Source organism: Scylla paramamosain, chromosome 11 (genome assembly GCF_035594125.1).
Source record: "Scylla paramamosain isolate STU-SP2022 chromosome 11, ASM3559412v1, whole genome shotgun sequence".
In the NCBI taxonomy this organism is placed as follows: Eukaryota; Metazoa; Arthropoda; class Malacostraca; order Decapoda; family Portunidae; genus Scylla; species Scylla paramamosain.
In genome coordinates this window covers 23,507,353-23,526,358 of record NC_087161.1, presented here as the reverse complement: position 1 = coordinate 23,526,358, position 19,006 = coordinate 23,507,353, and the positions used below count along the sequence as shown (strand labels likewise).

The window sequence follows — 19,006 nt, the reverse complement described above, 5'->3', positions numbered from 1 at the left end:
AGGTAATTCCCGTGCAATGCATGACCAATATAGATTTTATGACTCAGAAACGTGAGCATGAGAAACATGCTGCCAGACGTATTTCTTCAATTTCTTACTCTAGCGATAAATCCTATTTCTAAAATTCAATGCGCATGTGAGTATCAAATAAGTGCATGAATGAAAAGCATGGTGATGTATTGATATATATTTCTGAAGTCTGGGAACTACTTTACTGTGCACGCGCGGTAAAACACGAGACGGGAAGGCGAAGACGGCAGTCACCACGTGGACCCCGCGAGGTGTGTATCAATCTGAAGTGGGGATATACAGGGGTCCCAGTGACCCGTTTGTTGTATGGGTGGCCTGCATTTTCAACTCTCAAGGTATTTTACGGTGATAACCATAAATTAGATGCAATAAGAATTTGTTTCCGGTGTACAAAGATGCATTTCCATGGGAGATGAGGGGGCGATATGAGAGGTGAGCTTACCTCGACCTGCGCGGTGCAGCCTTCAGCCCTCAGGACCTGCAGGCCGCCTCTCTGCCACCTCTAAACCTTATTTTCATACACTGGACCGGCCATGGAGGCTGAACGACGCCCTCTCCTCACACATGATTACATTTGTGTTCTTTTCCTGTGCGGATCAATTGAACACGATCTCTGAAACCGAGGTTAGGTTCAGTATTTCCCTCTGCTTTTATTAGAGCGCCGGTGCATGCTGCGGTGACTGAGATGACCCTGTTCTCGCGCGACGCCACCTTCCGCCCTCTGCCGCCCCAAGGCTGCTGTGGGCGGGGGCGTAGTGGAGATTAAGATATTTTGCCCCGAGGCGTTGCATCCAGCCCGACCGGGAAGGCGGGCCGTCCTGAAGCGTCAAATTGAAGCTTAGTGCACGGCTTTTGTTGTGGTTCCTTTCATTGTTTCTATTTCTTCCACTCTGAGTAAATTCTTTGAACGATATTTAATTTTCTTATTGAACAAGAGTGCACATGTGAGTGACATCGATCCGGAGAGCGTTCGGTGCCGTTGCTTGTATAATGCGTATATGTGTATACGTAGCGTCCGACTTCCCTCCCAGCTGTCATTTCTTAATATACATTATATTATTTTACTTGATTATTTTTTCCCTGCTCAGTGCAGTCATTTTGGTTTCCGGTATTCTAACATAGAAGTCTGAGGACGACGAGGTTGCATAGCAGTGTGAGTAAAGTTCCGTTTTGGCCATTTAAACGGAACTCTGAGGGCGTTCTCGCAGCCTGTCAGTGTAGCAGCCTCGGCACCCGATGCATGACCCGCGATAGCCAATGACATTTCTCGAGAGCGACGTATGGGAAGCCTTACGTCAATACGGATAGCACCCGCTCTTACTGTAGTAGTTACACCATCTGATAAGCGCGCTGATAGCGCACCGTGCTTCGGCTGTTTTGATGTTTGGTGTTGTACGGTGATCCTTTCCCGCAATATACGGACTCCCACCAATGCATCAAACAAATTAAGTTTGAGACACCTGAGATTAGGACCTAAGGAAGTGGTAAGACGGGTGTATACCAGAACCATGGATTGCCTGGCTTCCGGGATAGCATGGGAGGAGGCCTTGGATATAGTGTTTGAGGCGAGGCGAGCTACATAGGAAGTCACAGAGTGCAAGGAGAGAAAGGATTCAGCGACCTTGCTGCAGGACGCATTAGAAACAACAGACAGAATTACAGAGAATTACAGAGAATGACAGAGATAACTAATCGGACGCTCATGTTTACCTTTTTTCTTACTAATGATTCAGAAATCTTGTATTACTTGGATTATGAAAACATCCTTAAAAATATCTTTAAGTAAAGCTTGTTTACAGTAATAGAGATAAGAGTCTAAGACGCCGAAAGAAAGCGAGAAAGCGGTTTCTAGTACGAGTAGGAAAGTGTTCGCCCACCCACATATGATGGATCGTTACAACAAAGATTTATGTGGTATAAAGAGCATGTACCACATATGTTCACAGATCCGTACGTGGTGCGCTATCCTGATGTAACACACGTATTAGTGATGGCTGTTCGATGAAAGTATGGGTACTATCAGTGATGATGGTGACAGGAGTGAAGGATTGTGATAAGTGATAGGAATGAGTACTGATGGTGATGGTGATGCTTGCAGTGACTGTGATAAATTGGCAGCTGTAAAAAATGATTGAGTGATGAGAGTGATTAGTGTAGTGGAAGTAGCTGCAATTAATGATAAAACAATTCTAGTAGTAACCAATACAAGAGTACCTTCAGTATTATCAAGTCCATAATCCATATTTTTCAGGGCTACTCGGCTCGTTAAGATGAATAGTAGCTGTCATTTCACACACACTCGTTCTGTTCCTTAGCTCGCGATACTGCTGCAATACAAGATACAAATCCAGATATGCTCTACACCGTGATTAATCATCCCACACCTGTATAACCAAGTTGCAACATTGATATTCATGTGTAAACCTCATGATGAATTCTGAGTGTGCCGCATGGATCTGCAGCGGGTGTGGTGATGGCGTTGGTGTTACCTGCTGTGGTAATAGTAGCAGTAGATGTGGTGGTGGATGTGGCAGTAGCAGCAACAATGATAGAATGTTGAGTGGTAGTAGCGGTAGCAGGAGCGAAGGCTTCAAGGCAGCAGCAGTAGTAGTGCAGGAGTCAGGACAAGTTATGGGTTTATTTAGTGCAAGAGTCCTCGCAAGCTTGCATGTTTGGGAATCATTTTCTGTCCCTCCCCACCCACCCTGTAATGAATTCCGATCAGGTATTTGCCAAGGCGCAGCACGGTCTTTCCTGCCTGTGCGTATGTGCGTAGTACCGTAGCCGCAGTAAGTGTGTGTGTGTGTGTGTGTGTGTGGAAGAAGAAACCCGAATGAGCAGTGCATAAACTGACCCTTTGTTGAGTGGACGAGGAATAGTTGCAGCGCGCTCTCTCTTTTTCTTTCTTTGGGTTGGGCTTTTATAAACAGACAGCCGACAGAAATAAGTGGAGGTCAGGAGAGCTTTGTCCTGTTGTTGAATCATTATAGAGGTTGATGAGAGTGAGTTGTGGCACGCAGTTGTAGGCAATTGCACGCCATAACACTCCCCTTCCCCTCCCCCTCCCTCCTCAGTCGAGACAAGTCCCACACCGCCAAAGGCAAGCCGCTGTACGGAAAAAAAAAAAAAAAAAACTTGCTCCATCCTCTTGCTTATTGGACCGGCTGGCCTGCTGGGGATAGAAAGGACAGCGGGAAGATAGCGGAGAGCTGTAATGTGTGTGTGTTGCGGGCAGAGGTAATGCTTGTGTCTGCAGGGAGAGGTGATGCTTGCTTGCCTCTATTACATTGTTACACCGCAACTCCCTAGAGACTAGCAGGTTTTCAGCCACAGCACAGTACAGAAGGTTCGCGTTTCTGTAAGGATGGGTGGTGGTGTTATGTAAAGACAGACGGGAAGGGAAGGGATGGGGTGTAATTCTGTGACCTTGGTAGTCCAACTCTCAAAACTGGACCTGCATGTGTGTGTGTTGAGGAGTCAGGAGGGGCAGTGGGCGTCTCATGGGGGGTGAGGGGGGCTGAGACACACGGATTCTGGATGCTTTGTTGTTGCAGCCACCAACCGAGTTGGGAGATGGGATTGGGAACCAGGGACCGTGTATTGACGGAATGGCTTGCTGTTCCCCATCACCACTTTTAAATAAATTTCACCAAATGATGCCAAGAGTGAACTGTTCTTCTCGCCCTCCAACCCAGAGGCGTTCCAGTTACGGACCACCTTCACCTTTTGTATACAAGGTAAAAGGAGAGAGGAGAGGGAGGCTGGAGGAGCCCATAGCCAGCGTGAGGTAATAAGTTTGTGGGTGGACAGCAGGCATTGGTGATTGTGGTGGTGGTACAGTTGTCGCGTCTGGCACTGCATCTCTCTCTGAGTGCGTGCGTGTGTGGACGAGGCTGATATCAGATGTCGAGCGCTGCAACCTTTAATAGACTAGCCGCGCCATGTCGTTTCAGTACATCAGCTTTAAAAGATGTCTGCTGCACATTTGTATACCATTGAGAGCCGCGTTGGCGTGGAGTTTACTTACTCAAATATCTGGCGTGTTAGACATGCATTTCGGAAACCTAATCTACACCACGATGAATTAGACAACGAAATAAATTTCCCATTGATGCGTGTGCATGCATAATAAATTAGCCCCTTGTTTACCTTCTGTATGACGGCCTTTGTTTGGTGCATACAGAGTCCTGAGGAAAGCCAAGTCAAGGCAGCGTGTTCACATCGGCCACTATGGGTACCATGAGTGAGGTGGTCACGTCCCGGCCCCCCACCTTCGAAAAGAAGACTCCCTCCCAGACAGCCCTACACGATAAACAGAGGCAGGCAGCAGCCGATCCCACCACGCAGGTATATTCTTTCACCCTGTGTCTCCCCCACCCCTGCTGCGTGTGTAGGCCTACCTCCCCCTCGCCAAGGCTATTTTTATAAGACTTTGAGTAAAGCTGGTTTTAGAGGTACAAGAGGGATGACAAAGCACTGATCACATTTTTGAAACTGCATTATTCAGAAGACTTCCTCAATTCAGCTCCTCGAACACGTCATTTGCATGCTGGTTTCGCCATAAATTCATGCCCCAGAACAACCACACTCTTATTATTACTGGGAAGGTTTCAGTTTATTTTTGCTTGACCTTGGGAGGGACACAAAAGCTAACAGCTTGTTATCATTTCCGGTCCACCGTGGTTATCTCCGGGCATCATGCGTTGCCTCTGTCGCCCTGCCTGCCTCGCCCGCCCCAGGAATTTGACCTCGGGGTGGAGAGTCAGCTGCAGCCAGTGGAGGGTTTCGGCCCCTACTTCAAGCTCATCCCGGCCACTGGGCAAGTTAAGGAGCTCCAGACAATCATTCGCGACAGGTAATTACTTCCATACTCTCTCTCTCTCTCTCTCTCTCTCTCTCTCTCTCTCTCTCTCTCTCTCTCTCTCTCTCTCTCTCTCTCTCTCTCTCTCTCTCTCTCTCTCTCTCTCTCTCGTACTGTCCCCTTTTTTCTCACAAAGCACGGGCCTCGCGTCTACATACAGTTTTGCTTAGTATTCTTCATGACTGCAAGCTAGTGTGGTGTGCCTGACATGCCTGACTTTTCACTGCGTGACTGACAAACTCTGCGTGTTGTTCCAAATCTGCAGTCACCTTGTCGTCAATTAGATTTATTCATTTATTTATTTATTATTTATTTATTTTTTTAATTTTTTTTCAGGAACACATCTCGAAGCGACTTCAAATTCTACGCAGACAGATTAGTAAGTTTGACTGTGTGTGTGTGTGTGTGTGTGTGTGTGTGTGTGTGTGTGTGTGTGTGTGTGTGTGTGTGTGTGTGATAGTTTATTCATATCTCTGTCTTCTTCCTGTCAGGTGTTGTATCTGATCTCTGACCTTGTGTGCTGCGTATGCTTCGGTAAGTCTGTGTGTTTGTGTGTGAACACAACACATATACACACACACACACACACACACAGAGAGAGAGAGAGAGAGAGAGAGAGAGAGAGGATATGAGATGATGCTTCCTTCAGTCGAAAATTCACAGTAAGAGAGAGAGAGAGAGAGAGAGAGAGAGAGGATATGAGATGATGCTTCCTTCAGTCGAAAATTCACAGTAAGAGAGAGAGAGAGAGAGAGAGAGAGGGGAAAAAAAAAAAGACGTTGCGTAAGTGAATACACGGAAGAACAGTTAAGAGAAGTTGCTGAAATCACGCACCCACACACACCCTCTCTCTCTCTCTCTCTCTCTCTCTCTCTCTCTCTCTCTCTCTCTCTCTCTCTCTCTCTCTCTCTCTCTCTCTCTCTCTCTCTCTCTCTCTCTCTCTCTCTCAAATACAAGCGAGTTAAACAAGGCTAGCGTGGATGTGAGTGTAGTGAAGTGGACAGAAAGCAGTGATGCGTGTGTGTGTGTGTGTGTGTGTGTGTGTGTGTGTGTGTGTGTGTGTGTGTGTGTGTGTGTGTGTGTGTGTGTGTGCAGAAAGCAGTGATGTGTGTGTGTGTGTGTTTGTGGCTTACTGGTAAGTGGTGGTGGTGGTGGTGAGAGTGACCGCAAGGGAGAGAGGAGAGGAGCAACCACTACCACAAACACTTGGAGGAAAAAGCAAAAATAAGTAAATAAATACTCACTTAAGCCCTGAGATATTACGAAAGTCTGGCTGAAGTAATGTGAACGCAGTGTGTGCATGAGAGAGAGAGAGAGAGAGAGAGAGAGAGAGAGAGAGAGAGAGAGAGAGAGAGAGAGAGAGGAGAGGGGGGGGGAGGAAATAAGAGTTTCGCAGAAAATGTGTTTTTCAGTTTTTAGTCATTATTATTTTGGTTATTATTATTATTATTATTATTATTATTATTATTATTTAGTAGTAGTGGTAGTAGTAGTGGTGGTGGTGTCACTATAATGCATAACAACTATATTCTTTAACACGCACAGCAACATCACGGTCATGAGGGTCATAAACCACCGGTAGTGAACGCTCGTAGTTGTGCTGTGTGTTCGCTTGGTCAGCACAGGGAAAGGAAAACACTTGTCAACCAGGTGGGGTGGGGCACATCGAGAGAGGGTTTTTTCCCGTCAGAGTAGAGAGAGAGAGAGAGAGAGAGAGAGAGAGAGAGAGAGAGGAAGAAAATACTGATAATACATCTATATAGGTCGTGCAGAATACAGACATGGCTGAAATGTAGGCCAGCCACCTTTAGCTGCAGTCCTCGTCATCCTCTTAAATGATCGAAAGTTTGCACGTCGTAGTTTCTCTCTCTCTCTCTCTCTCTCTCTCTCTCTCTCTCTCTCTCTCTCTCTCTCTCTCTCTCTCTCTCTCTCTCGACGTTATAAAAATTAAAATCAGGTTATTTTTTATTTTATTTTTTTTTCTTTGCGTTAGACTTACGCAGCCTTCAGAGTATTATTAATAATAATACTCTCTCTCTCTCTCTCTCTCTCTCTCTCTCTCTCTCTCTCTCTCTCTCTCTCTCTCTCTCTCTCTCTCTCTCTCTCTCTCTCTCTCTCTCTCTCTCTCTCTCTCTCTCTACTCCCTCTTTTTTCCTCAACTCCTGCTACCTTCTTCATTTTTCCTGTATAAACCCACATCCTCTTCCTCTTTTTATTTCGTTCCATAAACTCAACTCTCCCTTCACCCTGCTACCTTTCTCCATGCCTTACCACCACTGGAACCATTACCTCTTCTCTCCGTTACGAACGAATTCCATTTTACCTCCCCCTTTAACTACTACACGCAACCAACACCACCCACCAGCACATTATAAAACATCACACCCTCTGTACGTCTCTCATTCCTTTATATTTCTCACAGATCAGACTGGTAGTGGAGGAGGGACTCAACCAGTTACCTTACTCCGACTGCACCATCACCACTCCAGTAGGATGTCAGTATCAAGGTCTACAATTCGTCAAGGGCAATTGCGGCGTGTCTATCGTTCGCTCAGGAGAGGCCATGGAGCAGGTAAGGGAGGCAGAGAGAGAGAGAGAGAGAGAGAGAGAGAGATGCTGTATTTACACGGGCGTGGCATTGGCAGGACCGGGGCAAGGGGGCAAGGGGGACTGGCTGACTGAGGGAGCAGGTTGAGGGGTGAGGGGTGAATGGCCTTGGGGATGGGTAGGTTTTGTGGAGTGGGGTGTGTACGTGGGTGTTGGTGCGAAGGGTAAAGTTGTTGGTATTAGTGGTGGTGGTTACAATATTTGTAAGAGAAAAGTGAATGACCTTGGAGATGGGTGAGAGTGTAGGATGGGACAAGAAACGGGATGTATTACGTAATAGTGTTGGGTGCTGGAGAAATGGTGTTGATGGTAGTAGTGATAGTAGCGGTGGTGGTGGTGGTGGTGGTAGTAGTAGTAGTAGTAGTAGTAGTAGTAGTAGTAGTAGTAGTAGTAGTAGCAGCAGTAGTAGCAGTAGTAGTAGTAAATACGTCAAGGATGAAGTATTAGGAGTGGCAGTGGAGGTTAGGATCCTGAGGGGGAAGAATAACCATGTCTTTGTATCTTTACCTTCCAGTGAAGGCAAGCGAGTTCTTGTTAAAGTATATGTATTCTTCATTGTAGGCTTGCCCGGTGGTCAGTTTGTTTGTTGTACAAGTAACATTATTACCATTCCAAACATCTGCGTGCTAAGCAAGGCTGTGAAGCCACATGTTTAGGTCACGTAAGCCCTCTCTGAGCAAGGCAGACTTAATTATGTTGCCGCCATAGCCAAGTCCAGTTATCAAGAATTTATGCCAGGGTTAACTTTTTTTTTTTTTATTATTATTATTAGCGGCGACACCAGATGTAATGCAAAAGTGTTTGTGTGTATGTGTGTGTGTGTCGTATCAGGTGATATTGTATGTTCATCATTTCGCTCATTTTTTTTACCAATACGATTCATTATCTTTCATGCTATGTCTGAAATACGCAGTCTGAAATAGAGAATAAAGGCCGCAGGGAGTACGCAATGAGTCCAGCAAGACGCGCCGTTAATACATAGTCTCCTCGGGTTCTTTCCCTAAAGTTGAGTGTCCATATGTTATGTGGCGCAGTGTTGTCAGCGGAGGGCGCGGCATCACTCGGGAAAGTTGATGAAAAAGAAGTCTGCATGGATCCGCTCATCATTGATTAACTCGATGACAAGGCGTGGCCACGGAAATTAAGGAGACTCAAAAGAGAGAGAGAGAGAGAGAGAGAGAGAGAGAGAGAGAGAGAGAGAGAGAGAGAGAGAGAGAGAGAGAGATGGGGGTGTAAAGCACGTATATTTGCTTTCATTTACCACTGCTTAATGTGAAGGCAAATAGGCGGTCACACACACCCACACGCAAGGATAGCGGGATTGATCGACTTTGACTTGGCGTCTCTTATCAGGGCTTGCGATCCTGCTGCCGCTCCATCAGGCTCGGCAAGATACTGGTGGAGTCTGACCTGGAAACTCACGAGGCGAGGGTGGTCTACGCGAAGTTCCCGGACGACATCAGCCAGCGGAAGGTTCTCCTCATGTACCCCATTATGAGTAAGTGTGAGAGTGAAAAAGTAATGAAGGATAGGGTATTAATGGTCACGTACTTGCAAACTGGTGTGTGTGTGTGTGTGTGTGTGTGTGTCTGTGTGTGTGTGTGTGTTTGGTCTGAAGTGGTGGCCGAAATCCCTAAGCACGTTCAAGTAAGGCTTCCTTCCCCACGTGTCTTGCAATGGATTCACACGTGTCAGGTGAGGACGAGATGTTATATTTAACACTCGCATGGCTTTTTACTTTTTCCCTTGTATAAATTATGTGTATGTTTATCAAGCTTGTGATTATCACAACTAAACTACAGCAGATATACGTGTGTGATAAGAACTATCTTACGCCGAGTCGCGGGATGCTGTTGTTAGTAATAATCTTCACGTACAGTCTGTCAGCGCTGCTTCAAGGTTATTCAGAGATAAGCAGTGTCGCCAGTACAAAAACTACATTCTATTGTTTTTAGAATATTACAGATTCAAGGTCGCGCGGAGATAAGCAATGTCGCCAGCACAAGGTATAAAAAAAAACATTAATTTACGACTGTGTTTCAATATTCATGTCTGACCATAAAGCTACACTACCCCACGACCACTCCCAATTCGGCAGGTGGTTACAAGATATCTTTAATATTGGCGAAAGTCCCACCGTGGGTCATGGGGTTACTGAATACAGACAGTGATGAGACAGACGGGTTAGTTAGCTGCCTCACCTACCTCTAAGTATGCGCGGGATCACTGACTGCTTTAAAAACACTATTTAAAATTCAAATGATGTGGGACAGTTGAAAGTTGCTTGTAGCTTGGCGGGATGAGTGAGGGTTTGAGGCAGAGTAGTGCATGCTGCGCCGCCCCAGAGAGAGCGTGAGAAGGAGAGCGGTGGTAGGACGCGAGCGCAGGGCAGCTTTAAGAGCCGTAAATAGCACGTTCCCGTTGTTGAAATTATGTCACAGAAAATGGGTGTTTTTAATGGGGGATGAGCATGACGTATTTTATCAGTGTGTGTGTGTGTGTGTGTGTGTGTGTGTGTTGGTGGGTAGATGGATGTGTGTGGGCGAGAAGACAATCCTCCTATCTAATGGAAGGTTTTTATGTCAATCTCTTTTAGTTTAGACCGTTGCGAAACCTTGCTTGTGATCTTCTTCGTATTCTACTTCTTCTTCTTCTTATTATTATTATTATTATTATTATTATTATTATTATTATTATTATTATTATCATCATCATTACATAATCATTGTCATTCATGCATGTTATCAGTACCTCGAGTGTGAGTAAACATGAAATTATATATATATATATATATATATATATATATATATATATATATATATATATATATATATATATATATATATATATATATATTCTTTTATTTATTTATTTATTTATTTATTTATATTTTTTACAGAAGCAGCATTGGTATCACTTTAGCCGTTAAGATTTTCATGCATGTTTTATTGAGTGGCGTATCCCCGTGCAGGCTCAGGGAACACCGTGATCAAGGCAGTGAACGTGCTGCAGGAACATGCCGTGGAGGAGGAGAACATCATCCTGCTCAATCTTTTCTCCACGCCAGCCGCAGCCCGCACCATCACCAGCGCCTTCCCCAGGGTGGGTCGCTGCCTCTCCCCGTCCACCTCTCTCTCTCTCTCTCTCTCTCTCTCTCTCTCTCTCTCTCTCTCTCTCTCTCCAATATCATCATCAAGTATCTGCGTAGTACATGAGCATTTCAAGAGCGACAATTATGATGTGCTCTTTCCACGATATGATACAAGATTAGTGTCTCCATTGTACTAAATTAGATACTCTGGGCGCATATTTATTCTTAGTGTACGCCTTTGTGAATAAGAATTGTCCTAACTAAGTTTTCACGGCAGACTCGACAAGGTGTTAGTAGTGTACAGATAATTGCCCAACACCAAGTTTATAGGTAATGCATCACTATGTACCTTGTTCTCAGCCACCATTTAATTTCCTTAATCTGTCACAGATGCACATCCTGACATCGGAGGTCCATCCCGTTGCTCCCAACCACTTCGGTCAAAAGTACTTCGGCACAGACTAAGACCCAAGATCGAAAGGGAGGCAGGGGAACTGGAGTGCTGCCTACGTCTAAGGCGCAGCAGAGCTATCCAAGCTCTCCTGACTCCAAACACCGCCAAATAATTTCCATGGACAGACAGGTTTCCATGAAGGGAACAATGTTTTGTGTGGCTGAGCCTCACAGCACCGGCTGTGAGATTTGGTAAAGTGTTATGTAGGCTGTAGGAATTTTGCATTTGCAGTATTACAATGTATTTATATATTTTCTTATGTAATTTTTCATTACTCTTCCATTTGCCTGGTGTTTGGCGCAGAACAATTGCTTTGGATTAGTTCTATGTATGATTGCCAATAATGCTGTGATTTATTTAGATATTGCACTTACAGTGACATGATGTATATAGACTACATGTATATATTGTATGTATATTTAAAGTGTCGATATTGACTGGAGAGTAGCAAGTCGATACGACTTTTATACAATCAATCAAGTGATGACAGTCAACATGTACGTAATGTACTAACAACATCCAGCAGACAGCACAGGCCTCTCTAATACCCACCTCTGGCTTTTCTCCCAGGGGTGATTGTTTATGTACTTTAGGCCGATAAAGAGGTCTGTGCAGTGAGACAAAGTAATCTTTGAATTCTGACGGTCATGTTGAAAATGCATGAAAGTTGTAATCATGTGCAATATTTTAAGTGTTCTGTGTTTTCCTGGATCAATGAGTCTCAACTCCATTTCACTCATTTCCATTTCTTATTGCATTGACTCATTCTCTAACGACATTCAACATTCCTCCAGTAGGGAGCATCAGTGTTACCCGCTGGGCACACACCCAGGGGCGGCTGTGCTGCTATGAGGAACCTACCTTCAGCAAACCACTTAAGCTACCACGATGCACTGGACTCCCGTTTTTATGCATGCCATAAATGTGTTCGATTACAATCTTAGAGATTCTTCTTTTCTTATTTATATGCATCTGGACAGATTTTTGTTGCACAAACACTTTACAAGTGAAGTTGGTGTACAGGCTTAAGAGGTCCTCTATGTGCATTGTTGCAGTGTAACATAGTGGCGCTGTGTAATCAAAATAAAAGCTAAAATTATTATTTTTTTCATTATTTATCTTTTAAGTGCCATTAAAACAAGGGGAATTATAAGACTTCTTTACCATGTGATTAATGAAGTAACGGTTGAATGTAACATGATGAGTCATGGAAATGGCAGTAATAAGAAGGCTTAATGTGTAACACAAGTGAACCATAACACTGAGAAGTGATTTAAAAAAGTTGGTCACCTTGGAGAGTTTGATCTAAAGTGTTTGCCAGCACACACCCACCTTTCAAAAACTTACGGAACTTTGTCAACTCCCAAAGCAGTCACTCCGGCTCCACAGACTCACGGTTCATAAGGAGACATTTTATCTTTAATATTGACTAACTTTCAAAATGAACGCAACCAGTCTAATTGCAATAGGACATCAGAAATGACGTTCAATGTGTATCACGAAAGTTGTAAATGGAGGCTAAACTTTCTTTCCAAGGTCAAGGACGGTGTTACGCAGATTTCAGCGCTCCAGAGAAACCGGAGTAGTTCCGCGGTGTGGTGGACGCGATCTTTCCCTAGTACGCCTATCCCACTCAGTGTTGCCGCCAGTTTACTGACGTATCATCAGATTATTATGATGTTGTGCTAACGACTTGCACAGCGTACTTGATATTTTCCTGATATTTTCCAAGACTTCTCTATACATAGCCTTCGTAAAGCGGGACTCTCGTTAATAGTTCAGTCTGTATTACTCCTCTTCAGGACTAAGGTCTCCCCAGAGGCTAGGGCTGGATTAAGGCTTAGGGTTCAACGACGAAAAAACACACCTGGTCTCATTCTCGTTCATGGGCCTGCCCAGCATGATGACACTATATTATGCATTATAAATATTCAATCTCCCTCCAACCGACATCGGTAAATACAAGGCAATGTCAAGATGATTCATTAGACAGCAGACTGCTTTGTTAGAGAGAGAGAGAGAGAGAGAGAGAGAGAGAGAGAGAGAGAGAGAGAAATATGCACTTTAATGTTCAAATAAAATAATGATGCATATAATGAATAAATAAATAAATAAATAAATAAATAAAATGAAGCCGTCTATGATAACGATGATAAGGATGACGAGAAGTACGCAATTTGAATAAGTACACTTCACAGCAACATGAAGGCAAGGTAATGAAGTCCTTGAGCTGACTTTGCTCTGTGCGTCACAACCACATCTGCTTCCACATTAACTCACATTCACGTCTTCACACACACACACACATAGATACCAGTTAATTTACGCAGCGCAAATTGTTTTGTTCAGTCAGGGGCGTACCAAAGTGGAGGAAAAAGAGCGTGGCCTGCTTCGGTTGCCAGTAAGAAAAGGGAGCCTTGAAAATCACTGGTAGAAAAACAATTTATAGGTAAAGGGACTTTGTTAGAAAACGAGGGCGATAATTATAATGGTAATTAAATGGCATCTCTCTCTCTCTTTCTCTCTCTCTCTCGTGTGTGTGTGTTGCACTTTTCCCTTGTTTTCTCTTTCCCTTCCTATCAAATTCTTCTCTTGTTTTATTCTCCTTTCGCATTCTTCTTTCCTGTTTTACTCTTATTTCTCCCTTTTTCAGGTTTAGAGGACATTTGATTTATTTAAAACTGCTAGCTCATGATTAGATTAATAACAATGGCTCCAGTTATCTTGTTTTAGGTGTAACGTCTAGAAAATTATTAACAAATGATCAGATCATGTCAGAATTAAGTGCAATATTGTCTGCAGCCGTCCAACAAGTTGACTGAGCTGCGCATCCGCCCTGTGTACCCTGCTACCTCATATTTTTATCCTATCACACCATTACTTCCGTATATAACCATTTCATTACTGGCTATAACCTTTCATCAATTTAATCTCTCTTTAACCTCTTCATTGTTTAGAGTAATCTACAGGCACTAAACTTGAGCCTGCACTCTTCTCTTTAACTTAAAATAATTACGCAGCCTCTTAATGTTCGATATCCACACTAAGCTCCTTAGCGTAACTAAGTTAATAGTCCGTGGAAAACCAGGAAATTTCACACTTACATAGATTGTTACCGAGGGAAGTTTTTCATTCGACTTCCACACAACGCAATAGCACTGAGTACTTACCTAAGTTCCGCGCTGAGACTCGAGAGTCTATTCTCTGCCTCAAGGACCAGACACTTGCACGTGCTTCACCAAAACCTCCATCGTCTCGAATAAAAGAGTTTCTAACACAGTTTGGGCACTAGATTCTCTTGACACTTGTAACAACACCGTGGGACCTTTAGTACGTAAAATAAGCTTAAATGTCCCAAAATATTTACAAGCCCACTGCTGGTATCTTTACTCTGTGACTTACTTAATGGCATTGACGGTCGTCGTTCTTCCTTCCCTTTTGCACAGAGCGCATGCGTACCTCTAATAATCGAGGGTTCGAAACTCCCCGTCAAGGTCTCGATACCGCGGCTCGACGCAGTGGTCGGCTCGACAGCAGCTGACAATCATTATAAACCAGTCCGATCTTCCATCTTTTTCTTCGAGGACCAGCTTTATTATGAATTATTTTCATACGTAGATACCATTGCACGAGAGAGAGAGAGAGAGAGAGAGAGAGAGAGAGAGAGAGAGAGAGAGAGAGAGAGAGAGAGAGAGAGAGACTCGCATCTCTTCCATTTCCAAGAGATACCACCGTCCACCACACTGTACTTGACACAGGTCACCACATTTCTTCTTTCATCAATCATGTCTAGAGTTTTACACATCAAGGCTACACCCTGCTTTTTTTTCTCATATATATATATATATATATATATATATATATATATATATATATATATATATATATATATATATATATATATATATATATATATATATATATATATATATATATATATATATATATATATATATATATATATATATATATATATATATATATATATACTGCCACCATATATTCTGTCTTCCTTTACCCACTTCAGCTTTTAACATTACTATGCTAGTTAGTTGAAGGATACTGGATACACAGTCATGTAAATGATTGGTTTATTTGCTTCACTATGGGAACAAAGGCGCTACACACGCTATCACCTGATAAGTACATTATCACTCCTACAAATTAAGATTTTGTAAAAGCTTCCTAATATCAGTGACCCAGATAATGCATGACCACATTTTTAAAGTTATTTAATCATTGCAATATTTTTATACCTCTGCTAGTTTACACCTTTGGGTGCGGCATAGACCATACCTGGTCTTTCATAGCAAACACACATATGCATACAGGAGGACAAGACTATTATCCTGATGATCCTGTTGGTTTGCATTTACTTTCTGCTGGGTGAACAGAAGCTACAGCGTGAAAGGAGACAAGCCCAAACTATTTCCACCTGGTCCAAGATTCAAACCCCGATCCTTTGTGTATGAGCCAAGTGTACAAACCCCAACACCAACAGCAATAATAATAATAATAATAATAATAATAATAATAATAATAATAATAATAATAATAATAATAATAATAATAATCAAAGACATTACATTCTCAATTTTAAATTCTCATTTTTAAATCTCACCACTGTTACAGATTTCACCTTTGGATGCCAAGATGAGCCATACTGTGTTCAAAGAAATCAACCTGTGAAATATATGTAAATGATACTGAAAGTGATTAGATAATAATTTCAGTTAATTTCTTCTTGTATTACCACATCGTCTATCATATATATATATATATATATATATATATATATATATATATATATATATATATATATATATATATATATATATATATATATATATATATATATATGATAATTCAGTACATCTGTAGCAGAAACATTAACCTATAATATCATAACTGCAGATATACTTCCATGGCTTTGACATATAATGTCACTTGGTAATTATATATCCTCAGTTTATATATAGCAGTGAAAAAAAAAAAAATTGCTACATTCACATCACCCACAGCTTGTAATACTATCAATGGCCACAATGCCTTCACCTGCCTCAGCCAAAAACATCATTATGACATGATCCCATGTCACAAAAAACCATGTATTTTGGAAACTATCTTCTGTGTACTTATGTGTCAGCAGCTCATACCAAATTGGTTCAACAACAGAAGATGCCTTTTCCTTACAAGTGGGAAGTTCAGAAACTGGTATAGCTTCTTTCCTTTCTCCCTTTTTTTTTTTTTTTTTTTTAATTTTGCCTTATGAAAATTTCTTTTGAGAGATACAATATACAATTCTATTATTCAAAAGATGTGAGTTGTTATATCAAGCATTATCTGGATTCTTCTGTGTTCCCTAAAAGCCTCTGCCTAAAATAATTTTGCAGAAAATATTACAGTGTTGACTCTAGTTAGTTGATCAAAAAAATATACCATTATTGCTTATTGAAACTAAAATAGTTAAAAAACAGCACTATATAATTCATTGAAAATAATAAATGAAAAATATAACTAATAAAATAAAAAATAATGGAAACAAGCTACAGCCACCTTGATATGTTGCTTGAGTGGTGTTTGTCAACTTCTGGTGGTAAACATTTCCACATGTTCTATGTACCAGTCTAGAAAATATTGTGGAAAGAAGATGGTTGCATAACCACACAGAAGCAAACTGAAAAAAAAAAAAAAAAAAAAAAAAAAAAAATATATATATATATATATATATATATATATATATATATATATATATATATATATATATATATATATATATATATATATATATATATATATATATATATATATATATATATATATATATATATATCCTTGTTACCCAAGGCAAATCAGGGGATGTATCTGGAAAAGTCCCTCAGGCTACATACATGTATGCTGGCAAGGAATGAACACAGATATTGTGAGATTCATCTTCTACCACAGTGGATGAAAGATCGTGTGCTGTGCTCATCTTTGTCTTCATACTAACAAGTCATTTTATATATAATAAATATGATAAAATGTTACTAAGAAACAGAGACAATAATCACTTTCATGGTTTCTAAATTGAGTGTGATCTGAAAATAGCTATCCAATCATTATAATATAAATATGCTTTTGGTTATAGCAACCCTTTAATGCAACTGAGAGGATTAGTGAGGTCATGGGAATGGACAGTTTGCTGGCTTAGTTGAGTGGAAAGAATGGATGAGAATGATCTGGTGATAAATGTCAGGTATTTTGAAGTGAAAGGTAGAAGTGTCCATGGGTACATTAAAAGGCATGGGATGGAGTCCTGCATAAGGACCTAGATAATCAAAGAATTGACAGACAAGTTGCTTATAATCATATGGCTTGGTAAGCTGCTATTAGGTGACAAAGGCTGGCCCAGGTGAACAGAAACCTTGCCTTTCAAAACAATGATGAATAATGATGATACTGATTGGCTAAAAACAAAATGCCCATCAACATAAAAGACAGTATCTAATGTAGCATTTTTTGTTATCTTCTACCTCCAAAGGTAAAAATATTTGGGCAATGCCTCATCAAACTCAACACATGGATTAGGCCAGGTGAGTCTTTAGAAAACAAGAACTGAATGCTAAAAAATTGTTAACAATTGAAAGAGGAAGGATATTAAAATATTCAAGATCAAATATTGTCCATTGACACAACAGCTCTCAGTATTTTGTAAAAATATGGTATTTGAGGAGAGGTATGTGATAACTGGAAGTATATAATACTTACTCAATCATAGCATGACCAAGCTGGATGAAGAAAAAATAAAAACCTGGTCATGATATCAGCAAATGGGAAGTTTTCTTGAAGAAAACTCAGGACGAAGCTCCTATATGAGCCTGTGTTTTCTTTAAGCTACTAAAAGTACTTGAGTAGTATGAAGCAAAACATATTCTTACACTACTATAGAGTTGTGTGACAGGAATACTCTTATCCCTCTTTTTTCTTTCAGAAATATGATCTCAAAATAAATATGAGCAGAATTGAATTTTTGGTTGACTGCTGCTCATACATTCCATTATATGGTAAATTACCTACATTACCATTATCCACAATATACATATACTGCAGATTGACTCTTATATAGTGTATAGTTGGACTAGACTCCATCTTAACTATCAACAAGCAATAGGTAGACATTTACACACAAAATATCTATCCTCAGCCAAACACAAGAATGTTCAAGTATAGACACACACACTCCTTGTGAACACTAGAAGTGTGCTTCATACCTTCACATGTGTTCTGCCTAAAGGAATTGGAGGCTATGTTTCTGCTTACAAAGTAACATCTTATAACAGGTGGATCATTCACTACCTCTACAGTACAGCACAAGAATATCATTACAATACAAAATGGACTTCAGTGCTCTACACTGGATTTTAACAGTGCTAATTTGATATATGCCCAAGTGTGTACATTAGACATGGGGATATGCAGTTATAACAGACTGTAATGAGGTGCAAATTTTCTACAGGATTTACTTCAATAACACAAGTGTGCCATCATGATAATATGAGGTGATTTATTGAAGCCATCAGAAATATAAATGGAAATCAACTTATAATGACCAATTCATGATATATACAAAAGTATCAAATATGGCACAATGGCTGGCTTGGGACAACAAGTGGCAGGAGTGTAGTGCACCCCCCTGCACTGTGGAGGAGTGTGGCTGGACTAATTGTCACAGGGGAGGTTAAAACACAGTCATATTTTTTCTGTATCATTATTAATGAAGGCCATGATAAAAAATCATGATCTTGCATATGCTAGAAATACAGTTTGATCAAGTTTACTTACATACTTATTTGATTAAGATACTGAACACATTAGTTTTATTTATGACTTTCCAACAGTCATAGTACTTCAGTAAAGTTGGTCAAAATTGCACATTCAAAATACTTTTCAAAAATCTTTGTCAGCAAAATAAGCAATCCCT

General features: G+C 41.2%; 2 protein-coding genes across 4 annotated transcripts in view; one reads left to right on the top strand and one right to left on the bottom strand.

The window, feature by feature from the left end:
* The window catches only part of LOC135105087 (iron-sulfur clusters transporter ABCB7, mitochondrial-like), a 34,724-nt gene extending 20,316 nt beyond the window's left edge, over positions 1-14,408 (bottom strand). The window contains exon 1 of the mRNA XM_064013037.1: positions 14,214-14,408. The gene's annotated coding sequence lies outside the window, so the exon portion shown is untranslated. The remainder of the gene's footprint in view (positions 1-14,213) is intronic.
* LOC135105086 (uracil phosphoribosyltransferase homolog) lies at positions 223-12,139 on the top strand. 3 transcript variants are annotated; one of them, XM_064013031.1, is made up of 8 exons: positions 223-281; positions 4,214-4,377; positions 4,770-4,885; positions 5,228-5,270; positions 7,314-7,463; positions 8,852-8,996; positions 10,470-10,600; positions 10,980-12,139. In XM_064013031.1, the coding sequence occupies exons 2-8, from the start codon at positions 4,261-4,263 to the stop codon at positions 11,052-11,054; spliced, it is 777 nt and encodes a 258-aa protein (XP_063869101.1). In that variant the 5' UTR covers positions 223-281; positions 4,214-4,260; the 3' UTR covers positions 11,055-12,139. The 3 variants fall into 3 exon arrangements, with proteins under 3 accessions (XP_063869101.1, XP_063869102.1, XP_063869103.1); XM_064013032.1 differs by having other exon boundaries at positions 256-365; XM_064013033.1 differs by lacking the exon at positions 223-281 and adding an exon at positions 3,745-3,767.
* Positions 14,409-19,006: the final 4,598 nt, after the last annotated feature.

Coding starts and splice junctions, on each gene's coding strand:
- LOC135105086 (XM_064013031.1), top strand. CDS start 4,261: ATGGGTACCATGAGTGAGGTGGTCACGTCCCGGCCCCCCACCTTCGAA. Junction 4,378..4,769: donor CAGCCGATCCCACCACGCAG/GTATATTCTTTC, acceptor CGCCCGCCCCAG/GAATTTGACCTCGGGGTGGA. Junction 10,601..10,979: donor TCACCAGCGCCTTCCCCAGG/GTGGGTCGCTGC, acceptor AATCTGTCACAG/ATGCACATCCTGACATCGGA.